Here is a 23,532-nt window from a genome sequence, read left to right on the forward strand (position 1 = left end):
TCTTCTGATTTGGGGGGATGCCTGTCCAGCTTATTCCTTAGTTTTTCCCAAGGATGTCAGAAAGATTAAGAACCAAGGCCAGTTTTCCAGTTATGCCTGACCCTGACTCCTTTGTAGTGTTCCCCCACTCAGTGAATCCCCAGTTTCACATCCTTCTGATTTGAGGTCCCAGAAAGAAAGTGCAAGGGGCATCCCCTACCCACTCCTTAGCCCACAATATACTGGAATATACTGAGGGCCCAACCACACTCCGGTGACAGTACCTCTGGCCCGGGTAGATCTGGGGGGCAGGGGCGGCAGAGTTGCAAAGTGGAGGGGGGAGCTGGGTGGACTCCGTTCCCTTCCTTTCCCTCCTCCCCCCTCTCCGTTCCAAATTGGGGGCCGGGCCAGGCAGTTCTGATTGGCTGGGGGCCGGGCTGCCGGCTCCCCCTCTCCAAGAGGCAGGGTTCCTCCCAGCTCTGCATCAGGATGGTATAAAAGGGGCCCAGGCCAGTCGTCGGAGCAGACGGGAGTTTCTCCTCGGGACGGAGCAGGAGGCACGCGGAGTGAGGCCACGCATGAGCCGAAGCTAACCCCCCACCCCAGCCGCAAAGAGTCTACATGTCTAGGGTCTAGACATGTTCAGCTTTGTGGACCTCCGGCTCCTGCTCCTCTTAGGAGCCACTGCCCTCCTGACGCATGGCCAAGTAGACAGTAAGTTCCAAACTTTGGGGAGTTCTTGGTATCGCGTTCTGCTCTGGGTCCTGGCAATTGAGACTTAAACGGAAACGCTGGATGCTCCAGTCAGAGGTGGGAAGGTGATTGAGAGGAATTGGGAGGAGAGAGGTCACTCTGGGGTGCAGATGAGGGCGAACAATTCTCAGAAGTGGAGCGCGGGGTGAAATGGCACCGGAGTAAATTCCAAGCACAGGAAAAGTGGGAATCTGGGCACGGGTTGGAACAGAGTACGTCGAAGATGGAATAAGGCCGCTGGGATAGATTCGGAGCCCAAGATGTAAAAGCTATCAAAAAGGCTGCGGGATGATTCATAAGGAAAGATTGTTTGCCTTCTCTGCAGGCTAGACAGTGTTGCTGGGGCCGCCGGGGTGCTGGGCTCGGGGGGAGGGGACGCACGGAGTGGGAGGGTTGCTGGTTGAGAAAGTTTGGCTCGGACTTGACAGGGCGCGGTCCCTGCGCCTCCTGCTGGTCAACCTTGAGCAGTAACTGTCCTGGTACAGTACTTTACAGCGCGCGGGCTAAAGAGGGAAGATCTGGGTTATTGCCAGGCTTGGACCTGCATCTCCAGACTGGGAAAATAAAACCAGGGATGGATTAGTCCCTGTCTTTGAAAAAAGTGGCCCAGACCGTGTAAAATTGGTTCCGCCCCGTGCATTGCTTAGCTTTGCTCGCCACCTAGTGGTTGCCTTGATCCGGTACTAGCGCGGTGGGCGTGGTTTACTAATCACTACTATTTGTAGACTTAAGTTCTTTGGCTAAGGAGCGACTCCAAAGCACTGGCTGGCTTTGAGGGATCGGGCTTGTCTCGGAAGCAAGTTTTATTTTAAGATTCCTCGGCGCAGGGGGTTAGGATGTATCCAACTTTAGGGGTACATTTTACTACTCTGGGCCGAACTCGACGGAGATCAGCCCCTCCACATTTTAGCCCCTCCCACTCCATCCCACCTGCCCAGGGAATGGAGGTGGGACCAGGGCTGGAACTCCTCGTCTCTCCTCCCACCCCCGCCTCTTGTTTGCGCGCAAACCACACCCCATGAGCCCCCTTCTACTGTATAGGACCCCTCCCACTCTCCCGCAGAGGGCTTTTTATTTCACGCGCGTGGGCTGAGGTTGAGTTTGGAAGCGACCCCACTCTAAAGCTTTGTTGAAATTCCTGAGAACTGGGAAGTTATAGCTGTCCTGGCCAGGCGCCCCGGGGCTGTCACTGAACGCCGCTTTGGAGCAGACCAGCATTTAAGGATTTGAGGGAAGAAAATAGGAGGGGAGGAGGGGGAGAGGCAGGAAGTGGAAAATCTGCCTGCGCCTCTTAGAGGAAAGGGTGAGTAGGGCTGGGGTTCCCTGGTGCCCCGAGGTGGGGTTCTCAGAGCGGCTCACGTCCTGGGTCTTTTCCCATTTGCGCAGTCCCTGAAATCACCTGCATACACAATGGCGTAAAGATCCCCAATGGTGAGACGTGGAAAGCCGATGTCTGCGTGATCTGTATCTGCCACAATGGCACGGCCGTGTGCGATGAAGTAAAGTGCACCGAAAAGTTGGACTGTCCCAACCCCCAAAGACGCGAGGGCGAGTGCTGTGCTTTCTGCCCAGAAGACCTTGGTACGTTCTGGGGCTAGCGTTAGGGGAGGTCAGAGTCCCTCCTTCGCCTGTGTCTTGAGAGCCTCTAACACCTCACGTACTTTCGGAAACTTACTTCTAACTGCACGTCTTTCCCCCAACAGGATCACCAGGCCAAGAACTCTTAGGAGTCGAGGTAATACTCTGCTTCATACTTTCGCTCACCGGTCCGGGACTCCCACTGTCCTCCTATGGACTCCAGCTTTCCTCGGTTCTCTAACCGGCCTCTTGTTTTTTTCACCCTCCACCCCACAGGGACCCAAGGGAGAACGTGGCCCTCAAGGCCCAAGGGTAAGCATTGCATTCTAAGTGCCCTGGGAAACTGGAGGGGGCGTGCCTCTGGTTTGTGCCCATAGCAGCCCTGTTCTCTCTTGGTGCAGGGACCCTCTGGCCCCCCTGGACAAGATGGCATCCCTGGACAGCCTGGACTTCCTGGTCCTCCTGGTCCTCCTGGTCCCCCGGGCCTCCCTGGCCTCGGAGGAGTAAGTAGAGCTTGGAGACCCCAGACCTGTGTGACTCCTCGGTTTTTGTTTGGCTTTGCTTTGCTTTGGGTTTTGGCAGACATAACTTCATATTTTTGAATAATCATAAACTTACAGAGACGTTGCAGTAGTACACAGAACTTTTATTCACCCTTCGATACACCTGCTTCATCACTCTTTGGGCACACAGTTCTCGTGTGTGTGTGTGTGTGTGTGTGTGTGTGTGAGTGTGTGTGTGTGTGTGTGTGTGTGTGTGTGTGTTGAACCATTTGAGACATGAGTTGCCAAGAACATGCCCATGCCCTATGCTCCAAAAGCACTTAAGTGCATTTCCTAAACAGGGACATTCTCCTATGGGACCATGGCACCAAATTTAATGTTGGCTTAGCACTATTGCCTAATATACAACCCACATTCAGATTTCACCAATGCCCAAAATGTCCTTTATAACATTTTTTTCCCTTCTTTTCCAAGACCACCAATTTCATTTCATTATCTCATCTCGCTGGTCCCCACAAATGTGGATTGTATCTGAGACACTTTGTCATCCTTGACTCAGCAAAGTTTTGAAGAGCCTGGTTGTTGGGCAGAGGCTGTTATTTTATAGACTGTTCTGCAGTCTGCGATTATCTGGTTAGATGGTTCAATTGGGGTGTCTGGTACAGGAATATCTTACAGTCTTCATCACATCCACAAGCCCATGTCAGTTTGTCCCTTTCCTGGCAATGCCTCCTGCCCTTCCGTTAACCATTCTGAGCCTCATGCACGCTCTCTCTTGTTTTTCTAGAACTTTGCTTCCCAGATGTCCTATGGCTATGATGAGAAATCAGCTGGCGTCTCCGTGCCTGGCCCCATGGTGAGCCGCCAGGGGGAGCAGTGATGACAGAGAAGTTGGGGGTTCAGAAGAGAAAGGCCAATGATGGTTCTGCTAGGGGCTGGTATACAGAGAGCTCCGGAGGGAAAGGCCACCTTTGGGACTCCAGACCTGGAGAAGATGCAGGACCACTGTGATCCCCACAGGATGCAGTACAAACAGACCTCTCCCACACTGCTCTCACCTACGATATCACATGCACCCCTTTTTCCTTCTGTAGGGTCCTTCTGGTCCCCGTGGTCTTCCTGGCCCCCCTGGCGCACCTGTACGTATTCAGGGATCTTCGTGTATTACCTTGGGCATGGGGGGAGTGTTGGGAGAGAAAGGTTGGGGGAAGGGCAGAAGGCTGGTAGACATCTCTTGTAAGAGGGAGACAGCCTGGCAGGAACCTGCCTTTCTGAGCCTACCCTTCTCTCATTCTCCAGGGTCCTCAGGGTTTCCAAGGTCCCCCTGGTGAACCTGGCGAGCCTGGCGCTTCAGTAAGTCAATCCTCCCTGCTGACACCCCCCCCTCTCCACCAATTCTCCCGTGGAAGGTCACCCATACTGAGTGAGGGGTGACTGGTCACCTCCCAACTCCAGTCTTCCTCTTCGTTGTCTCTCATCTTGGAGCGCTAATGGCCTCTCCTTTCTCCTCTAGGGTCCAATGGGTCCCCGAGGTCCCCCTGGCCCTCCTGGCAAGAACGGAGATGATGTAAGTAGCCCCAGGAAAGGATACAGTCTCATCCTGTGTGGGTCCTAAATTCCCCCTCCAGGATCTCGCCGCCCTTGGGGGCAATAACCAGGGGAATGTTCTCCCTGGTGTCCAGACGGCCCTTGGCAGTGACTTTTCCACGGAGTAGCATGTCTTAGTGAGGCAGCCCCCACTCCCATTCCTTGGAGTGATCCAGGTTAAGAGTTGGGGGACGATCAGATGTAGAAATGAATACGTGGTGACAGAATTTCCTTGGAAGGTACTCATATGTCACCAGAGGCGTCACTGTAGATCTAAATTGAGTTTTAGGTTCAAAGTGAGGTCCTGGGCCCCTAACCCAAACCCACCCTTCAATAAACCCCAATAAACAAACCTGAGCCCTTCTACCCTTTCCAGGGCACAGCCATAATGGCCTTTTCTCTCTCTGCAGGGGGAAGCTGGTAAACCTGGCCGTCCTGGTGAGCGTGGACCTTCTGGGCCTCAGGTGAGCAAGTGTGAGGATGGACCCCAGGTCTTACTGCACTGGGGATGCATTTAGCAGCCGTGGCCACAGAGCCCTTCTGACACATTTCCAAGTCCTTTTTTGTCTTTCTTTCCAGGGTGCTCGGGGATTGCCTGGAACAGCTGGCCTCCCTGGAATGAAGGGACACAGAGTAAGTCTCTTTTGAGTCCCTGAAGCCCCCAAAGTCCCAAGTCACCATCCTAACCCCTTCCCCCAGAGATCCTGCTTATCATGTCAGGTGGTAGATGCAGATATCTCAAAGGTCATAGGTTAGACATCCAAAAGAACTTCCTTTCATGGGGAAGAAGTTCCCATAAAGAGACTAGATGGGATGGTTGGTGAATTGAGGTCTAGTCTACCTCAGAAACAAGGGAAATGGCTAAGGCGATCTCCCAAAACTCTTCTTCAAATCTGTGTGGGTGTCAAAGTGGCGTACTCCCTCCACAGGGTCTCACTTCATCCCTCTTTCCTCCCTTAGGGTTTCAGTGGTTTGGATGGTGCCAAGGGAGATGCTGGTCCTGCTGGTCCTAAGGTAAGAGACTGTCAGAAGTGACACACACACACACACACACACACACACACACACACACACACACACACAGCCCAACAGTCCCACTATATGTGAATCCCTCACTCTGTTCTCTGTCCCTAGGGAGAGCCTGGCAGTCCCGGTGAAAATGGAGCTCCTGGCCAGATGGTGAGTTTGCTAGCTTGAGGGATGGGGGTGCTCCCAGAGGGAGGGGTGGGGTGAAGGATGGATGGAGGCTGGGAGAGAGTGTGTCTCCATCTCGCTTGACCTCTCGTGGTTTGGTTATTAGGGTCCCCGAGGTCTGCCTGGTGAAAGAGGTCGCCCTGGACCCCCTGGCTCTGCTGTAAGTACTCTTAGTCCCTTGGGATGTCCCTGGGCTCTGGCTGGAGTTCCCCAGGAACTCTGGGAACTGTCCAGTGCTCAGGGACATAATCGGGCCTCTCCTCTCTCACGCAGGGTGCTCGTGGTAACGATGGTGCTACTGGTGCAGCTGGACCCCCAGTAAGGACGGCTTTGACTTTGTGGGAGTGTGGGGCGGGGGTGGGGTGTGGGGAGAAGGTCTCAGGGTCAGCTCTTGGGGCTGACATCAGCTGTTGAAACCTAGGAGCTCTTAGCCTCCATCTATGCCTTGTGTTTACGCCTCCATTTTGTTCCCAGGGACCTACTGGCCCCACTGGCCCTCCTGGCTTCCCTGGTGCAGTTGGTGCTAAGGTGAGACCCGTTCTTTCTTTGAGCGTGATGGTCACAGGCCAAGGACTGGGTGTCACCCCAGATCAGGGGAGCCCAGAGTGGCAAGAATGAAGTACACTCCTCAACACCTCTGTCCTGGGGTCCCCTCCCTTGCTCTTCTGACCCCACCCCAACACACACCTGACCTCCAGAAGCGATGCTAGAGGCCCCAGGTTGGGTTCTGATTGGTCCTTTCCTCGAATACAGGGTGAAGCTGGTCCCCAAGGAGCCCGAGGCTCTGAAGGCCCCCAGGGTATTCGTGGTGAACCCGGACCCCCTGGCCCTGCTGGTGCTGCTGGCCCTGCTGTAAGTGCGCTCCTCCTGCCCCCAGCGCCCCGCGCCCCCTTCCCCGCCCGCCACTGTCCCCCGTGGTACTCCTTGCCAGCTTCAGAGTCCTTACCTGTCACTCACTCTCCTCTCTCTGGGTTGCAGGGAAACCCCGGTGCTGATGGACAACCTGGTGCTAAAGGTGCTAATGTAAGTCGCCACCAGCCCCCTCCCCCATGCCCTCCGCCTCCTCTCCCATGCCCTCCGCCCCTGGGCTAAAATGTCTGCCCTACCTCCTGCAGGGTGCTCCTGGTATTGCTGGTGCTCCTGGCTTCCCTGGCGCCCGAGGCCCCTCTGGACCCCAGGGCCCCAGCGGCGCTCCAGGTCCCAAGGGTAACAGCGTAAGTACAAAACTCTCCCCTTCCGTGCAACTTACGCACTCGCTCCAGTGCGCCCCCTTCTGGGGGAAGCGCACAATTGCGAACCAACGGAGTAACCCCAACTCTCATCTCAATTCTCTCCTGCTCCCCCCGACACAGGGTGAACCTGGTGCTCCCGGCAACAAAGGGGACACTGGTGCCAAAGGAGAGCCCGTAAGTCCCACGTCACCCCTCCTTCTCCTCAGCCCCTGGGGCTTGGGAGCCTCTCAAGGGAGACCCAGGGAGGAGGGGAGCCCCCAGCCCATACTCAGGAGCCCTGTCGCTAGAGGCCAGCATCATAGGCTCCGGGGTTTGTGCCCCCTCACCAAGGCCACTCACACTCTCTCTCTCTGCCCACTCCAGGGCCCTGCTGGAGTTCAAGGTCCCCCTGGCCCTGCTGGGGAAGAAGGAAAACGAGGAGCCCGTGGCGAACCCGGACCTACTGGCCTGCCTGGACCTCCTGGCGAGCGTGTAAGTCCCCCGCGCCCCCTCCTTCTTCTCAGCTGCCCTCCGTGCTTGCCCAGTGCCTGGGGGTGGTAATTAAGCTCACCGGCCCCTTCCTTTCTCCCTGCAGGGTGGACCTGGCAGCCGTGGTTTCCCTGGTGCTGATGGTGTCGCTGGCCCCAAGGTAATCTCTCTTCCCTGGCAGAGAAGCGGACCCCCAGCTGCCTGATGTCACTTACCCCTGACAGGACTGTTCACGCATCCCTCCCCATGCCCTCAACAATGCTCCCTGCTACCTGTGCCCATATCCGTGCCTCCCTCCTCATATTCGGCCTCACTTGGGCATCCTCACCGATGCCCCTCAAAGTCCTGAATCTTCTCCCAGCGTGAAGAATGCTAACCCACGGTAATGAGGCCAAGGCTGTGACCCTGATGTGCCTGTGACTTCTCTCCACTTAGGGTCCTGCTGGTGAACGTGGTTCTCCTGGGCCTGCTGGTCCCAAAGGTTCTCCTGGTGAAGCTGGTCGCCCTGGTGAAGCTGGTCTCCCCGGTGCCAAGGTGAGAGCCAAGACCCTCTGTCCTGCATGAGACTGGGACAGCCTGCAGCTGGTGCTCAGGACCCGGCCGCCGCCGCCGCCGCCGCCGCCGCCCCTCCCCCTCCCCGACCTCTGTTCACACCTGTCTGCCTCTTCCTAGGGTCTCACTGGCAGTCCTGGCAGCCCTGGTCCTGATGGCAAAACCGGCCCCCCTGTAAGTAATGCTTCCCCTCTCACTCGTCACCCCTACCCTCCCGTGGGCATACCTTAGTCCTTACCACACTTCTTGTGCCTCCCGTCCTCAGGGTCCCGCTGGTCAAGATGGTCGCCCCGGACCCCCAGGTCCTCCTGGAGCCCGTGGCCAGGCTGGCGTGATGGGATTCCCCGGACCTAAGGGCACTGCTGTGAGTGTTCAATGAGGAACAATGAAGAGCCAGAGACAGGCATTCTAAGTCCACTGACTGGCCGGGAGACCTCAGGCCCTTTAATGACCCCTTCTGGACCCATTGGTAGAATAAGAGACGCTTGGCTCCATGATCATTGCTTTGTCTGTGATGAGTAAGAACTGTTGCCGGGCAAGCTTCCCCCGGCACACAGATAAGATGGGCCTTCTATGTGATAGCTGCCCCCAAGTATGGTGGGGAGAACCCTGAGGGATAATAACCATTTGCAGTTTGGGTCACTGCAGGTGAGTGTCAGGGAAAAGGAAGGGGAGAGGATAGGGTGACCAGGAAGGAGCCTCGGGCAGCATCATCTGCTTTGGGAGCAGGCAGAGAGGCCACGCATTAGATGCCAGCAAGGCCTTCCCTAGAGGCTGCAGCCTTCTTGAGCAGAAAACCCCCTAGGAACACTCACTGTAACGAGGGGTCTTTGATTGCAGTGAGTCCCGTCCCGTGACCCTCAATCTTGCCTCCCTTTCTCCACAGGGAGAGCCCGGAAAAGTTGGAGAGCGGGGTGTTCCCGGACCCCCTGGCCCTGTTGTGAGTATCTCTTCTGAGTCTCTGTCCCCTTTCTGCCCCTGCCTGTGACGCATCCCATCCTCAGCCTGCACTGTGGGAGCATCAGAAGCCACTTGCGGGCTCTGCTCTGTCCCAGTGGTGCAGGCCTCACTTGCTGCTGCCCTCGGCCTCACCACGCTGGCTTTGTCGCCTTCTCCCCACAGGGTCCTGCTGGCAAAGATGGAGAAGCTGGAGCTCAAGGTGCCCCCGGACCTGCCGTAAGTGTCCCCATCGGGGAGGCCCGGGGAGCAGGGAAGGGCGGACTCTGCCTCCCTCCTCCTTGGACTGTCCATGACCACAGCCTCTTCTCTGTGACAGGGTCCTGCTGGTGAGAGAGGCGAGCAAGGCCCCGCTGGCTCCCCTGGATTCCAGGTGAGGTCTGGTGACAGGTTTGTAGGGAGTGCCTTTGTTAACTCTCAGAGATCCTAACCCCTTCTCCTCGCCTCCCCCATCTCCCCCACCTTACAGGGTCTCCCCGGCCCTGCTGGTCCTCCTGGTGAAGCCGGCAAGCCCGGTGAACAGGTAAGAGGTAGCAGCTGGCCAGAGGTCAGGGGCATGCAGGAATTAAAAAGAAACAGACCACTCACTGCTCCTAGCTGATCAGAAAGTAGCAGCTAGAGGGATAGAGGCTAGACACAGGGGAGGACTGTGGTTCCACAAAGAAAGAACGAGGGAGCTGCTTATGACCTGGGAGTGGCTGTGTGACTTCTAGGCAAGGTGACTTCTTTACCCCAACTCCCGGAATAACTCTGGCTTTACCTCAAGCCTTCCCGTTGTAAGGAGAAACTTCAATTCTCAGCCACGAATGTGTCCATCTCTAAATATGGGGCCCAAGGACCAGCTCCCAGGAAGAGGGGCAGAGGCTCTTTCTCAGGGGGAGTTTGGGCTCACTGTTGTTCCTCCTTTCCACCCCCAGGGTGTTCCTGGAGACCTTGGTGCCCCTGGACCCTCTGGAGCAAGAGTAAGTGGGCCCTCTCACGCCACTCCCCTCCCAGCGTCCTGAGCTCCGTCCTGTTGCCGGAGCAGCCATCATGTGTCCTCTCCTCCCTTTGTAGGGCGAAAGAGGTTTCCCTGGTGAGCGTGGTGTACAAGGTCCCCCAGGTCCTGCTGGTCCCCGTGGAAACAATGGTGCTCCCGGCAATGATGGCGCCAAGGTGAGGGCATCGTGGAAAGGGTATGATGGCTATGACCCAAACCATAGGGGTGTGGAGGGTTGGGGCACAAGACCTGAGTTGGGGGCCCATGGGACCTGTGGTTGGGTCTCTGAGTTTGTCCGTCTAGCTATGGATCCACACACAGGAGAGCCTAAGTGAGCTCTGAGCTCTGAGAGGGACTCTATGTCTCACTCATCCTCTTGTTTACCAAACAGGGTGATACTGGTGCCCCTGGAGCCCCCGGTAGCCAAGGCGCTCCTGGTCTTCAGGGAATGCCTGGTGAACGTGGTGCAGCTGGTCTTCCAGGCCCTAAGGGTGACAGAGTAAGTCAACCTTTTCCTCCCATGAGGCCTTGGTGGTTCTCACTTATCTCCTTGCTTTGCTGGGTAATCTTATACCTGTGATTCGGGCCCTTCTCCTGATGTGTTACCATGGTCATGAGTTCGGGGCCTCTCCCTGGTGGAGGCTCCTTTATTTATCACTCTGTAGAACTCAGGGTCCTCTTAACCCAGGTTCCACCTGAATCCCCAGGTAGGCACCTTTTCCCCTGAAAGGATCTTGTGTCCTGGGCACCGGGTCTGAGAAACGTCTGCAGAATGCTGTAGCTCAGCTCCTCACCTCACCCTGGAGTCTGACTTTTCCCTGTCTTTAGGGTGATGCTGGTCCCAAAGGTGCTGACGGCACTCCTGGCAAAGATGGTCCCCGTGGTCTGACTGGTCCCATTGGTCCTCCCGGCCCTGCTGGTGCCCCTGGTGACAAGGTGAGTGGCTGCCTTGTTCACCTTATTTCCTAACACATAGCTTCTTCGGCAAGCCCAGCCCAGGCCGGGCTCTGCAGGGAAGGCAGGTCCTGCCATTTGAAGCTGATGACCCAGGAAGTTCAAAGGACCCGGAGGGAGGGGAGCTGCGATTGGTTCATCTTCCGGGAGAGTTCAGAGTTCTTGTCTCCCCCTCACAGGGTGAAACTGGTCCCAGTGGTCCTGCTGGTCCCACCGGAGCCCGTGGTGCCCCCGTAAGTACAGAAGACCCCCAATAAGATCTATGTTCAGCCTTCTCTCCTACCTGCTTTCCATCCCCCCCAATCCACCCCCCACCCCCTGTTGCCTCCACCTCTGTCCCTCTACCCCATCTGTTCCTCTCCTTCCCCAATGTTGAGACACCTCTCCAAAGCTGCCATCATCATCATCTTCTTCTTCTTCTAGGGAGACCGTGGTGAGCCCGGCCCCCCTGGCCCTGCTGGTTTCGCTGGCCCCCCTGTGAGTACCAAGACCTTCTTTACTCTCTGTCACCAGCTGAGACATGAGACACAGGACCTGGGGTGACTGAATGAGGACAGAAGTGTTACCCCGAGTCAGGGGAGACGGGTGGGGAGGGGACTGGTTGTCTCCAAGTGTCTCTGCAATTCCAAGTTTCGAGTTGTGTGCCTCCCCCTCCAGCCCAGAGGCCTTCCGCTCCCAGGCGGCCTTATCCACTCCCCCCCTTCTCCATTCTCCCCCTTGCCCAGGGTGCTGATGGCCAACCTGGCGCTAAAGGCGAACCTGGAGAAACGGGTACTAAAGGCGACACTGGTCCTCCCGGCCCCGCTGGACCTGCTGGACCCCCTGGCCCCATTGTGAGTAGGCTCATCCTCTACCACCCAAGCTTTGGGTAGCCTTAGACTTGGGGCTAGCCTGGGTCTCATACCTCTACAACTCTCTTACAGGGTAACGTTGGTGCTCCTGGACCCAAAGGTCCTCGTGGCTCTGCTGGTCCCCCTGTGAGTAGCATGCGCACCTCTGTGGAGCCTCCCCAGGGCCGGAGGTTGGAGGGGATCAGGCCAGGTAAGCTGACGGTTCACTTCTGACCACCCTGTGTTCTCTCCTACCAGGGTGCTACTGGTTTTCCTGGTGCTGCTGGTCGCGTTGGTCCCCCTGGCCCCTCTGTGAGTATCTGTGGTTTGGGATTGGGCTGGGGGGCACACACTGTCAGGACAGGGAGCCTGGCCGGGCCATGCAACTGTGATGCTGTGGAAGCCTGGACTCTAGACAGTCCCTCTTGTGTCCATCTAGGGAAATGCTGGACCCCCTGGCCCTCCCGGTCCCGTCGGCAAAGAAGGAGGCAAAGGTCCCCGTGGTGAGACTGGTCCCGCGGGACGTCCTGGTGAAGTTGGTCCCCCAGGTCCCCCTGGCCCTGCTGGTGAGAAAGGAGCCCCTGGTGCTGATGGACCCGCTGTAAGTACTAGCCCTGGTCTCTGGGGTTCTGGAGAGATCCAGATGCTGTGAATCCTCTCTGTGCCATTGTGAGGCCTTCTCACCCCTCTCTGCCTCCCACAGGGCTCTCCTGGTACCCCTGGACCTCAGGGCATTGCTGGACAGCGTGGTGTGGTTGGCCTTCCCGGTCAGAGAGGAGAAAGAGGCTTCCCTGGTCTTCCTGGCCCCTCTGTGAGTGCTCCGTCTTCATCTTGGGGTCTCTCCAAGACGAATCCCCTCAGGACTCGGAAGGGGCAGGGTAGCAGTGGTGGAAGACAAGGAGAGAAAATATGATAGACGTGTTCTCACGGCTTGAGCCCCCACATCTGGCCCCCAGCCTCACTCTACCTCTCTTCTTCTTCTTCTTTAGGGCGAACCTGGCAAGCAAGGTCCTTCTGGATCAAGTGGCGAACGTGGTCCCCCTGGCCCCATGGGCCCCCCTGGATTGGCTGGCCCCCCTGGTGAATCTGGACGTGAAGTAAGTAGCCTCTACCCCTTAGCCAGAGCCTGCACAGGGCCACTCGGCCTGTGCCTGACCTCTTTCCTGGGGTGGCCTCTCACCTCTCCCCATTCCCTCTCCAGGGATCCCCCGGTGCTGAAGGCTCCCCTGGAAGAGATGGCTCTCCTGGCCCCAAGGTAAGAGATCAGGCCACACACCAGGGCTGGACTCGGGTTTGCCCTAGCCCCTCCCCAGCCTGAGTACTCCATCTGAGGCCGACCCCATGACCTTTACCTTCTGCTCCCAGGGTGACCGTGGTGAGACCGGCCCTGCTGGCCCCCCTGGTGCCCCCGGTGCCCCCGGTGCTCCTGGCCCCGTTGGCCCTGCTGGCAAGAGTGGCGACCGTGGTGAGACTGTAAGTAGCTGGGCCTCCGCTTCAGGCTTGCCCAAAGGCCTGGGAATGGGTGAATGACCTCATCCAGCTGGCGGGAGAAGAGGGAGTCTTGGGATGTGTCTGGACCCTTGGCCTCCCTGGAAAAACTGAGCCATAACTTGACCTTGAGGCCCTTCTTCTAGACGGAACTTCGTCTCCCCCAGGCATGGGGCTTGCCTCGGCTCATCACAGGAAGCCTGGCTCTGGGGAGGCTTCACTGGGAGTCAGGAAGGGTGGCCACAGCATGAGCGATGGATGTAGGCTAGGAGTGGTCTGGCCAAGGGGAAGGCTCATTCTGCAGCCCCCAGCCTTGGTCTCCCCTAGTCAGGATCTAACACATTCTCTTCTCCCCAGGGTCCTGCTGGTCCTGCTGGTCCCATTGGCCCTGCTGGTGCCCGTGGCCCTGCTGTAAGTGTCCCATGCCAACCTCATGTCCCGTGAGCACCCTGGCCCAGATGAGAACAGCATCCCACTCGACACCAGTAAAGCTTCCACCTGACAGCCTGTCTCCTCCTCTCTTCTAGGGACCCCAAGGTCCCCGTGGTGACAAGGGTGAGACAGGCGAACAGGGTGACAGAGGCATAAAGGGTCATCGTGGTTTCTCCGGCCTCCAGGGTCCTCCTGGCTCCCCTGTGAGTATACTCAGTTTCCCGGGCTCGGGCCACCATCAGGCCTTTCCCACCCTCTCCCAGTGCTTACTGCACAGTGGGATTTAGTTTCTACTCTAGATAGCCATTCTGATTCCTTCCTACTTGGGGGTAGGGGCAGAAGATTTCTGGGCATTTCTAACAGAGAGAGAGGTACCCAGAGAGGGATTGTGGGAGTGGTCTTAGCATATGGACAACTTGCAGCTAGATTTCTAGAATGAGGGGGCATGTTACCCCCACTGCCCCTGAACGGCCTTTCTCTGTCCTTTAGGGCTCTCCTGGTGAACAAGGTCCCTCTGGAGCTTCTGGACCTGCAGGTCCCCGGGTAAGTTGCACCCTCCGTTACTTCTTCCTGGGTCCCCTGTCTCGGTTACCTTGAGGACCCCTGGTTACCTTCAGGCATCCCTCTGTTCTCCAGAGAAGAGTTCAGAGACCAGAAAGGGGGCGGAGAGAAAAAGACTCTTGGTCTTATGCAGCCCTTGGCCTTCCGGTCCCGGCGCCTTGCAGGCCAGCCATAGTTGAGGACACCCTGTAAGGCAGAAGTGGGGGGCTAGACAGAGGCAGCCGTGGGGAGGGTGCTCCTCAGCCAGAGTTGGGGCTGCCTTGGGTTTCTGGACAATGTTCTCCAATCATCTCTCTACCACCAGGGTCCCCCTGGCTCTGCTGGTGCTCCTGGCAAAGATGGAGTCAACGGTCTCCCTGGCCCCATTGGTCCCCCTGGTCCTCGAGGTCGCACTGGTGATAGCGGTCCTGCTGTACGTAGCCCCACATCCTCTGCCTCATGCCCCTCCATCCCCAAGAAGACTTGAATACCATTAAACCTTGACCTCCTCTCTTTATACAGGGTCCCCCCGGCCCTCCTGGACCCCCTGGCCCTCCTGGTCCTCCCAGTGGTGGTTACGACTTCAGCTTCCTGCCTCAGCCACCTCAAGAGAAGGCTCATGATGGTGGCCGCTACTACCGGGCTGATGATGCCAACGTGGTCCGTGACCGTGACCTTGAGGTGGACACCACCCTCAAGAGCCTGAGCCAGCAGATTGAGAACATCCGAAGCCCCGAAGGCAGCCGCAAGAACCCCGCCCGCACATGCCGTGACCTCAAGATGTGCCACTCTGACTGGAAGAGCGGTAAGGACTCACCCCAGTTGCCTCCCCCACCCCTCCCACTCCGCCCATCCTCTTCCTCCCACCCTGCCTCTTCCCCCATGCTTTTCTACCTCCCACTTTCCATATGGTGCTGACTGCCTACTTCTCCTGACTCCATATTGCTCTGCCCGCTTCAGGAGAGTACTGGATTGACCCTAACCAAGGCTGCAACCTGGATGCCATCAAGGTCTTCTGCAACATGGAGACAGGTCAGACCTGTGTGTTCCCCACTCAGCCTTCTGTGCCCCAGAAGAACTGGTACATCAGCAATAACCACAAGGAAAAGAAGCATGTCTGGTTCGGCGAGAGCATGACTGACGGATTCCAGGTACATGAGCTGAACCCTAGAGCCACTTTGCAGGAGACGGGCTAGCCTCATGCTCAGAAGGCAGAGGAAGTCCTGGAAGTGGATTTAACATCGGCTTAGTGGAGGGCAGAGCTGGTCTAGGGGACAGGAGTCCTAGGTCCTCGGGTGTCCATGGATAAGTGACGCCCCTCTTTTTAACTTGATAAGATAAAAATTCTTAGCAGATTTTGGGCAGGAAGGCCAGGAACTAGGAGTTCCACACGGTCGCTCATCCCCTACTCTCTCTGGCCCGTGCAGTTCGAGTATGGAAGCGAGGGCTCCGACCCTGCTGATGTCGCCATCCAGCTGACCTTCCTGCGCCTGATGTCCACTGAGGCCTCCCAAAACATCACCTACCACTGCAAGAACAGCGTAGCCTACATGGATCAGCAGACTGGCAACCTCAAGAAGGCCCTGCTCCTCCAGGGTTCCAACGAGATCGAGCTCCGCGGCGAGGGCAACAGCCGCTTCACCTACAGCACTCTCGTCGACGGCTGCACGGTGAGTCCCCCAGACTGGGTCTAGCCCACCTCTTGGGGCTTCTACTTGAGCCCTCGGGCAGGTCAGAATGGCCCTCACTCCGTCATTGCTCCCCCGGTAATGGCTCTCTCCCTTCACTCCAGAGTCACACCGGAAGTTGGGGCAAGACAGTCATCGAATACAAAACCACCAAGACCTCCCGCCTGCCCATCATCGATGTGGCTCCCTTGGACATTGGTGCCCCAGACCAGGAATTCGGATTAGACATTGGCCCTGCCTGCTTCGTGTAAACGCCCTCCACCCAATCTGGTTCCCTCCCACCCAGTCCACTTTTCCCCAACCCTGGAAACAGATGAACAGCCCAAAACTGAACTTCCCCAAAAGCCAAAAAATGGGAGACAATTTCACATGGACTTTGGAAAACATTTTTTTTTTCCTTTGCATTCATCTCTCAAACTTAGTTTTTATCTTTGACCAACTGAACTTGACCAAAAACCAAAAGTGCATTCAACCTTACCAAAAAGGAAAAAAAAAAAAAAAGAATAAATAAATAACTTTTTAAAAAAGGAAGCTTGGTCCACTTGCTTGAAGACCTATGTGGGTATAAGTCCCTTTCTGCCCGCTGGGCTTATGATACCCCAAATGCTGCCTTTTCTGCTCCTTTCTCCACCCCCTCTTGGGCCTCTCCTCCATTGCTCCCCAAATTTAAGTCTCCCCCAAAGACACAGGAAACAATGCATTGTCTGCCCAGCAACCAAAGGCAATGCTGAAACATCCCACCAGCCCCCTACCCCCAGCCTGCTTCCCCACCCAGCACCCCCAAATCCTGCCAGGACATGGGGTTCTCGGACTTTTGAAGGAGCCTAACCATCTGGCATCTCCATGGCTTCTGCAACACACCCCACTTTGTTTTCGAGGGCCAGCCGCGGTGGGGGAGCCACCTACCCCTCTGGGGGGCGGATTGGAACCAGCCAGGCAGGGTCACAGCAGACTGGAAACATCGGACACGTGTGCGCAGGCTGGGTGGGAGAGGCGCTTCTGTTCCTTGTGTAATTGTGTTGCTGAAAAGACTACCTCGTTCGTTCTTGTCTTTGCATGTCACCGGGGCAACTGTGTGGGGGCGGGGATGGGGGCAGGGTGGCAGCGTGCCCAGTTTGGTATCAAAGGTGCTACATCTCTGTGAAGGGGTGGGGTGGGAAGGGATCTCTGGTGCTATAGAAGTTGAGGATGCTCCCTAGGCCAGCAAATGTTCCTTTTGTTCAAAGTCTTTTTTTATTCTTTTTTTTTTTTTCTTCCTAATGGATAGGGACTCATGTGAATTTTTTTTTTTTCCTGACGGTGCTATTTCTATTTAACATGAGAGGAGAGAATGCCAGCCCCAGCTGCTCACTCTCTTCCCTCTCTCCACTCTTCCAGTTCCTGGGCCTATCGCAATCTGATCTCTCTCTCTCTCTCTCTCTCTCTCTCTCTCTCTCTCTCTCTCTCTCTCTCTCTCTCTCTTCTGAAACCCTCCCCTCTACCCTCAGCCTCTCTCTTAGTCTGTCCTGCATCCGGGTTTCAGAGCACCACTTTTCAAAGCACAAAAGCAGTTTTACCCCTGGGGTGGGAGGAAACAAGAGACTCTGTACCTATTTTGTATGTGTATAATAATTTGAGATGTTTTTAATTATTTTGATTGCTGGAATAAAGCATGTGGAAATGACCCAACACATGTGCAGTGGCCTCTGAATTTCCTTCCTGGGACTTGGGGTGGGGTGGGGTGGGGTGGGGGACCCAGGGAGAGGGCTCTGGGACCGGAGAAACTTGCCATTTCTTTCCTCTCAGTTCTCATCCAGATGCTGCCACCTTCCTCTTGCCTTTCCTATGCCTTAGACCTCTTCCTTACCTCTTCCTGTCTTCTCTTCCGGTCCTCCTTGCACATCCCAAGTCCTCATCCTCACACAATTCCACACAGGGTGCACCGAGTCACGTGCATACCCACACGCACTTGGAATCCTAGTGCACACATACCATGCCACCTCTTCTCCAGGCTGCAGGCCTGAGGCCCGGCGAAGGGTTATCCACGGATCCCAGAGGCTCATGGGTTCTCACGGAAATCCAAGGGGAGGGGACAGGGACTGGGTAGTGAGGCCCAGGAGAATCTTTACTAGGTTTCTCCGTGGCTAAACATGGAGGGATATCGGGCCTCTACCTGCTTCTTGCCCAGAGAAACAAGCAATCCCATACAGAAGGGGCCTGCTGAGGCTGGAGTGCCAGAGGAAAAGAATCCTCCAGGCTCATTCCTGTGTTCACCAGAGGGAGGTGGCTCGGCCCTCAGGGGAAGAGCCTGGGACCCCTGGAGAGCTGTGTGGTTAAGGAAGTTGCAGTGTGCCACCAGGAGGGACAGGATCCCACACCACAGAGGTGCGAGGGTCCCTGTTGACCATCAGCGTACCCAGGATGCATGCCAGCTCAGTGCAGGTGGCCTGTGGAATCATTCCACCCTACTTCCGGTCCACGTCCCCTTTTCCTTTATCTCTACAAACTTTTGATTCTCCCTCCCCTTGCCTTGTGCTCTGCCCACCTGAGAACCCGAGCCCCCCCGCCCCCCCGAGGGGTGGGAACTGGCTGTTCCCTTCACCTCAGAGAACGGGGGCAGAGGTCTAACGGGAGGACTGAGGACCCAGTGGGCAGAAGTCTGGGGTGAAGCAGAATCTAGAGATGAGGATACAGGTGACAGCTGCCCCCTTCCACTCAGGGAGTCAGGTCCCAAATTTGAAAAGAAGCAGCAGCCGGTTCCCAGCCTCCTCCCTTTCTCATGCTGCCAGAGAGGGGGGCTACAGGGGCCATCCACTGGGCACATTAATATTGTCACTGAGTATGCGTGACTGCTAACTATGACTTTTAATAATTCATTATTCACACTTTACATGAGGACAATGTAAAAAGGGAATTGATCTAGAGAGGAAAAGAGTTAGGGAATATAAATGAAGGTTGGTTCCTACACAAACTATCCAAAATTGTGCGGAACCGACAGATCTATTGATTGATGATACCTGTCTTCCCAGGTAACCCCTGTATCTCAGGTCTTGGGACTCTTTCTGGCTACACCCTCTCCTTCCATCCCCACGGAGCTCCATCCTTCTGAACTCAAGCACCCGAGCCCTACCTGACTACATCTCAATTGTCTACGCTTATTGTCCCCTCCATGGCCCACATCTGTCATTTCAGCCAAGAGGTGACTGCAATTTCTACATATATACCCCCTTCTCATTGTATTTCCCTTCCCATCATTCCTGGCATAATGTCCCTCCTCTCTACCGACTTAATCCCTCATCCCTCAAGGTCAGGTTCAAACATTTCCTCTCCCCTCTTCTCTACCAAGCCCAGACTGACCTCAGCCCTCTGAGTTCCCAGACATTATAGTCATGCCCCTGTGGTCATGGTGCACCATATTCTTCCCAGTGCAGAGGCCAGGTGATGCTGTGCAGAGCTGGGCACAGTCTCCATGGGTACCAGGGAGAGACAAGACCACGAGACAGAGGTCCTCCTCCTGTAGGTGTGAGTACAGAGCTGTGGAAAGGTGTGGGTAAGTGTGAGAGGAAGAACAAACTGGCCAGGCAGGGGAACAAATAGCAGCTTCCTGACATGACAGGAAGTTGAGCACTTAAAATGTGGCTCCCGTGATGAGGGAATTCAGCTCTTGCTCGTACTACTGCCATCACTTTGAATAACTACCAACGGGCTAACGGCGGCAGAGCTCTCCCTCTGCAGACACAAATCTACATGGGAGTCTGCATGCACACACATGTCCGCCCATGTGTGGGTATGAACATGGGCACATCACCTGGTGTCAGACCTGTGTGCGGCACTCCACTGTGGCTGCCACGTGGTATGGACTGGTGTGCGGTTTCAGTGTGTGTTCAGAACAGGAGCGCAGGGGGACAAAGAGACCATTGTGTCACACTCCCAACCCAAGCCCTCCTTCCCGCTGACATCACAGCCGCCTTAAATACAGATGCCTGACCCTGTTCCCAAGACCCTCACTGCGGTGGCACGGGTCCTGCTCCAGCTCCCCTCTGCCACATCCACCTCTGTTTTTATGGGGAGGACGAGTCTCCCAGGGCCGATATTTTAGACAAACCCAAGTGGGAAAATCTGGAAAAGAGAAAAGGCTTTGTTTTGATTTTTCACTTTTGCTGCTGTTTTGGAATCCTGGTCTCTCTGGCGAGGGACCTGAGCCTGGCTGTCTCCTGGAAGGATTTGCTGTGACCTAAAGATGGTGGGTTTCTCCTCCTTGTTTCTAGCTGTTTCCAAGACCTCCACAGACAGGGCTGCATGAGGACGGAGTGGGAAGACTGAAGGAGACTTCTAGCTGGAGCGTGGAGACCTCAGTGTGAGGGAGGATGAGCGGAGTGGGTGGAATGGGTATGAGCTCCCAGATACAAGTAGGAGACCAGGGAGGCATTCACAAAACCACAGGGAGGCCTGGGTGATGACATGAAGGAGGAAATGGGGAACATCTGAGGGACCCTGTGCGGTGTCTCAGTGGGGGCCTGAGTGGATGAGAATGTGTCTCTTCCTGTGCCCACTTATCTGTAACCAAAGGTATCTATGTCCGCAGGCCCCTCCCTGCTTGTTGGGGTGTAGAAGGTAGGACATACATGTCTTATAAGTTTAAAGGTGAAGGGTGATGAATTAGGAATGATCAGGGAGACATTAAGGAAAAACAGGAAGGGCTGGGTGTGGAAGGAGACAAGCACCCCAAAGTCCCCATGCCAGGGGGACTTCTCAGAGCTGATGAGATGTTGTTAGTGTGTTCCTCCAGAGTGTGTGCTCCAAACTGAGCTGGGACATTTGCATGGAGGAGACGGGACCTGGGAAGAGGAGAGTCTTTCTAGGAGGGTGATTGATCCTTGTGTGCACATAGAGATTTCAACTCTCAGCAGAGAGTGTGCAAAGCCAGGCAGGGAGGGAAGTGAGTTGGTACCCAAGGGAGCTGGACCATGTGTCATTCTCCCTGCCTAAGATGATGGGAGGGATCGGAAAGGAGAGCACCTGAAAAGGAAGACAGAGAAGAGGTGTGAGAGGGACCGAAGCTGTTTCAGAGCGCAGCAGCTACGTCTCAAGCTGGAAGACATCGGTTGCTGTGTGGCAAACGTCCATCGGGAGGGCTGTGGGACACCAGCAGACAGTGAGCAGCCAGGGCAAGGAAGAGGCTAAGCTCTGGGTCTGAGTGGATTGGGGAAAGCCATAAACCGTCATTACCCCTATAAAAATAGGATGTGGGGCAAGATGGCTTAGCAAGTGCAGGTACAGGCTGATGAGCTCGACAGCCTGAGTTGCATCCCCAGGACCATTATGATGGAAAGAGAGAACTGACTTTCATAAGTTTTCTTCTTACCTACACACACACACACACACACACACACACACACACACACACACATTGGGGATCCCACACCCCCTACACTGTATTTGTGCGCGCGCGCGCGCGCGCGCGTGTGTGTGTGTGTGTGTGTGTGTGTGTGTGTGTGTGAGTGTGTGTGTGTGTGTATGTTATGTTATGTTATGTTATGTTATGTTATGTTATGTTATGTTATGTTATGTTATGTTATGTTATGTTATGTTAAAAAGTAGATTGTGGGCCACTCAGATATTTTTCATTTTCTAGCATCCATGTTTAAAAGGAAGAGAGATGAGCTGGGTGTGTACCTCAGCTGGTAGAGTGATTTCTGGGTGCACATTGCTCTGGGTTCAATCCCTAGTATCACACAAGAGACAGAGACAGAATCAACAGCTCCAAGTCATCTCTAGGCATCGTATCTAATTCAAATCCCGGGTTATATGAGAACTCATGTCAAAAAGAAAAGTCGGGTGAGCGGAGTGGTGGTGGTGGTGGTGGTGGCGCATGCCTTTAATCCCAGCACTCGGGAGACAGAGCCAGGAGGATCTCTGTGAGTTCGAGGCCAGCCTGGACTACCAAGTGAGTTCCAGGAAAGGCGCAAAGCTACACAGAGAAACCCTGTCTCAAAAAACAAAAAAAAAAAAACAACAACAACAACAAAAAATCAGATGAAACCGATTTCATATCTTATATATACCTAATATTCATAACCTAATACAAGCCCAGACACCATTCAAACCATACACATCTTGGCTTGAACTAGCCATGTTTCTGGTGTCCACATGCAGCCATTGCATCAAGGAATGTGGACTTTATCATTCACCTCCATTCGGAAGGAAACACCAACATTTCCTGAGGCATTGGTGGAAGCAGAGCCCATCAGTCCAGATCTGATGGGTCGGAGAGACCCACACACCTCTGACCATGGAGGGGCTGCTCGTGATAATGCTCTGTATCTAGGAAGGGCCTGCATGCCTGTCCTCATGGCTTCTCCCGTCAGCCCTGAAGTAGGGATTGACTCCTTTTATGAGCAAACTAACTGTCGATGCAGCTATGGTGTGCCAGAGCCAAGCTTAGACCCTGTCTGGGGAGGTGTTGCCTTAGGGGCTGAGGCCTGATGGAGGCGGTGCCCTGTATTCCAGGGCCTGGACAATGTGGTGAGGAAATGTCTGAGGAGCCAGGCCCCGTGTGCAGTCTGTATCTAGAGTGAAGGTGGAGGCCACCCATCAGGCCACTTAAGCAGGGCCATCCACAGTGGGGTGAAGCCGCAGCAGGCGGGGGGGGGGGGGGGGGGGGGGGCGGCGGGGGTGGACTGCTGCTGCTCCTTGTCAGGGATTGCAGGAAGCGGTCCTGACTGCAGTGTGGGACTCTTACTCTTCCAGGAGCGGCTGCTGCCCGGGCAACAGTGGGTACTGGGTGTCTATGTCCCCCTCCCATGCCGCTGTCAGCTGGGCGTCCACGCCGGCCCAGGCAGGGCTCGGTGTCTTCTTGTAGTCACGCCATCCTCCCGGCTACTTGTCTGGGCCACTTCCTTTCAGGAAGGCAGCCAGGCAGGCTTCTGTGTGCTCTTTGGAACTGAGCTGGGAGAAAGAGGCTGCCAAGACCCCAAGGCAAGGCCAGGAAGCAGAGGGAGGGAGGGAGGAGCTGACGCCTCACTCTCCCATCCTTGACCAGCCCAGGAAGGCCTGCAGAGGACCAGACAGAGGTGAGAGGGAGCCAGAAGTCCCCACCTTAAAGGCACAGGGACCCAGGGGAAGCCAGCCTAAGACCTAGGGCCACTACACTGAGCTGCCACCTGAGCTGGGCCTGTGCCTCTCCATCCATCGGCTGAAGGGCCTCCAGGAAAGAAGGAAACAGCAGCCAATGAGAAGCCAGAGGCACCTGTTTGTTCTGCAAAGAACCTTTTGATTAGAGATCATCCCTCCAGCCTTCATTCACTGAGTACATATACTGTGCTTGCGTGTGAGTATGCACACACACACACACACACACACACACCACCAGGCTCTGTCAATGCTTAACTACTCAGTTCCTTAATTAGGCAGCTAATGGGTTTGGGGTGCCCAGAATGCAGGGGAGGCACAGGAGATAGTGGTTTGGGGTGCCCAGAATGCAGGGGAGATGCAGGAGATAGTGGTTTGGGGTACCCAGAATGCAGGGGAGGTGCAAGAGATAGATAGTGGTAGAGGCTTAGCCTTTGGCCTAAAGGGGAAGTGCAGCCTCCATAAGCTCTGAGCGGGCGGGTCTGAAGGAAGTGAGTTATCACAATTGACTGGTCACAATCAGTTACAGATTGAACTCCTGTTCTATACTCACCCCCCCTCCCCTTCTCAGTACTGCACTTAACTAGTTGTTAAAAAAGAAAAGAACTCTGAGCAGCGGCTGGCGAGACGACTCAGCAGTTAAGAGCATTGGCTGCTCTTGCTGAGGACCAGGGTTTGATTCCAGGCACCCTCATGGCAGCTCACAAC

At 55.6% G+C, this 23,532-nt stretch overlaps 1 protein-coding gene across 1 annotated transcript; it reads left to right on the forward strand.

The window, feature by feature from the left end:
* Positions 1 to 483: 483 nt before the first annotated feature.
* Col1a1 (collagen type I alpha 1 chain) lies at positions 484 to 17,382 on the forward strand. Its single transcript, XM_006971943.4, has 51 exons — positions 484 to 693; positions 2,119 to 2,313; positions 2,436 to 2,467; positions 2,587 to 2,622; positions 2,712 to 2,813; positions 3,601 to 3,669; positions 3,908 to 3,952; positions 4,113 to 4,166; positions 4,327 to 4,380; positions 4,811 to 4,864; positions 4,980 to 5,033; positions 5,361 to 5,414; positions 5,535 to 5,579; positions 5,701 to 5,754; positions 5,868 to 5,912; positions 6,069 to 6,122; positions 6,348 to 6,446; positions 6,573 to 6,617; positions 6,710 to 6,808; positions 6,947 to 7,000; positions 7,190 to 7,297; positions 7,401 to 7,454; positions 7,730 to 7,828; positions 7,967 to 8,020; positions 8,112 to 8,210; positions 8,733 to 8,786; positions 8,969 to 9,022; positions 9,123 to 9,176; positions 9,273 to 9,326; positions 9,721 to 9,765; positions 9,860 to 9,958; positions 10,174 to 10,281; positions 10,611 to 10,718; positions 10,916 to 10,969; positions 11,160 to 11,213; positions 11,462 to 11,569; positions 11,660 to 11,713; positions 11,825 to 11,878; positions 12,006 to 12,167; positions 12,270 to 12,377; positions 12,556 to 12,663; positions 12,768 to 12,821; positions 12,932 to 13,039; positions 13,412 to 13,465; positions 13,582 to 13,689; positions 13,976 to 14,029; positions 14,352 to 14,459; positions 14,549 to 14,831; positions 14,987 to 15,177; positions 15,454 to 15,696; positions 15,819 to 17,382. Exons 1-51 carry the CDS (start codon positions 618 to 620, stop codon positions 15,963 to 15,965), a joined length of 4,362 nt encoding a protein of 1,453 aa, XP_006972005.1. The 5' UTR covers positions 484 to 617; the 3' UTR covers positions 15,966 to 17,382.
* The last annotated feature ends 6,150 nt before the right edge of the window (positions 17,383 to 23,532 follow it).

This window comes from Peromyscus maniculatus, chromosome 8 (assembly GCF_049852395.1).
Source record: "Peromyscus maniculatus bairdii isolate BWxNUB_F1_BW_parent chromosome 8, HU_Pman_BW_mat_3.1, whole genome shotgun sequence".
NCBI classification, from domain to species: domain Eukaryota; kingdom Metazoa; phylum Chordata; class Mammalia; order Rodentia; family Cricetidae; genus Peromyscus; species Peromyscus maniculatus.

Excerpts from the sequence above, each read along its gene's own strand:
- Col1a1 (XM_006971943.4), top strand. The coding sequence starts at position 618 with ATGTTCAGCTTTGTGGACCTCCGGCTCCTGCTCCTCTTAGGAGCCACT. Across the intron at positions 4,167-4,326 it reads CTGGCGAGCCTGGCGCTTCA|GGTCCAATGGGTCCCCGAGG; the intron begins GTAAGTCAATCC and ends TTTCTCCTCTAG. Across the intron at positions 7,298-7,400 it reads CTGGACCTCCTGGCGAGCGT|GGTGGACCTGGCAGCCGTGG; the intron begins GTAAGTCCCCCG and ends TTCTCCCTGCAG.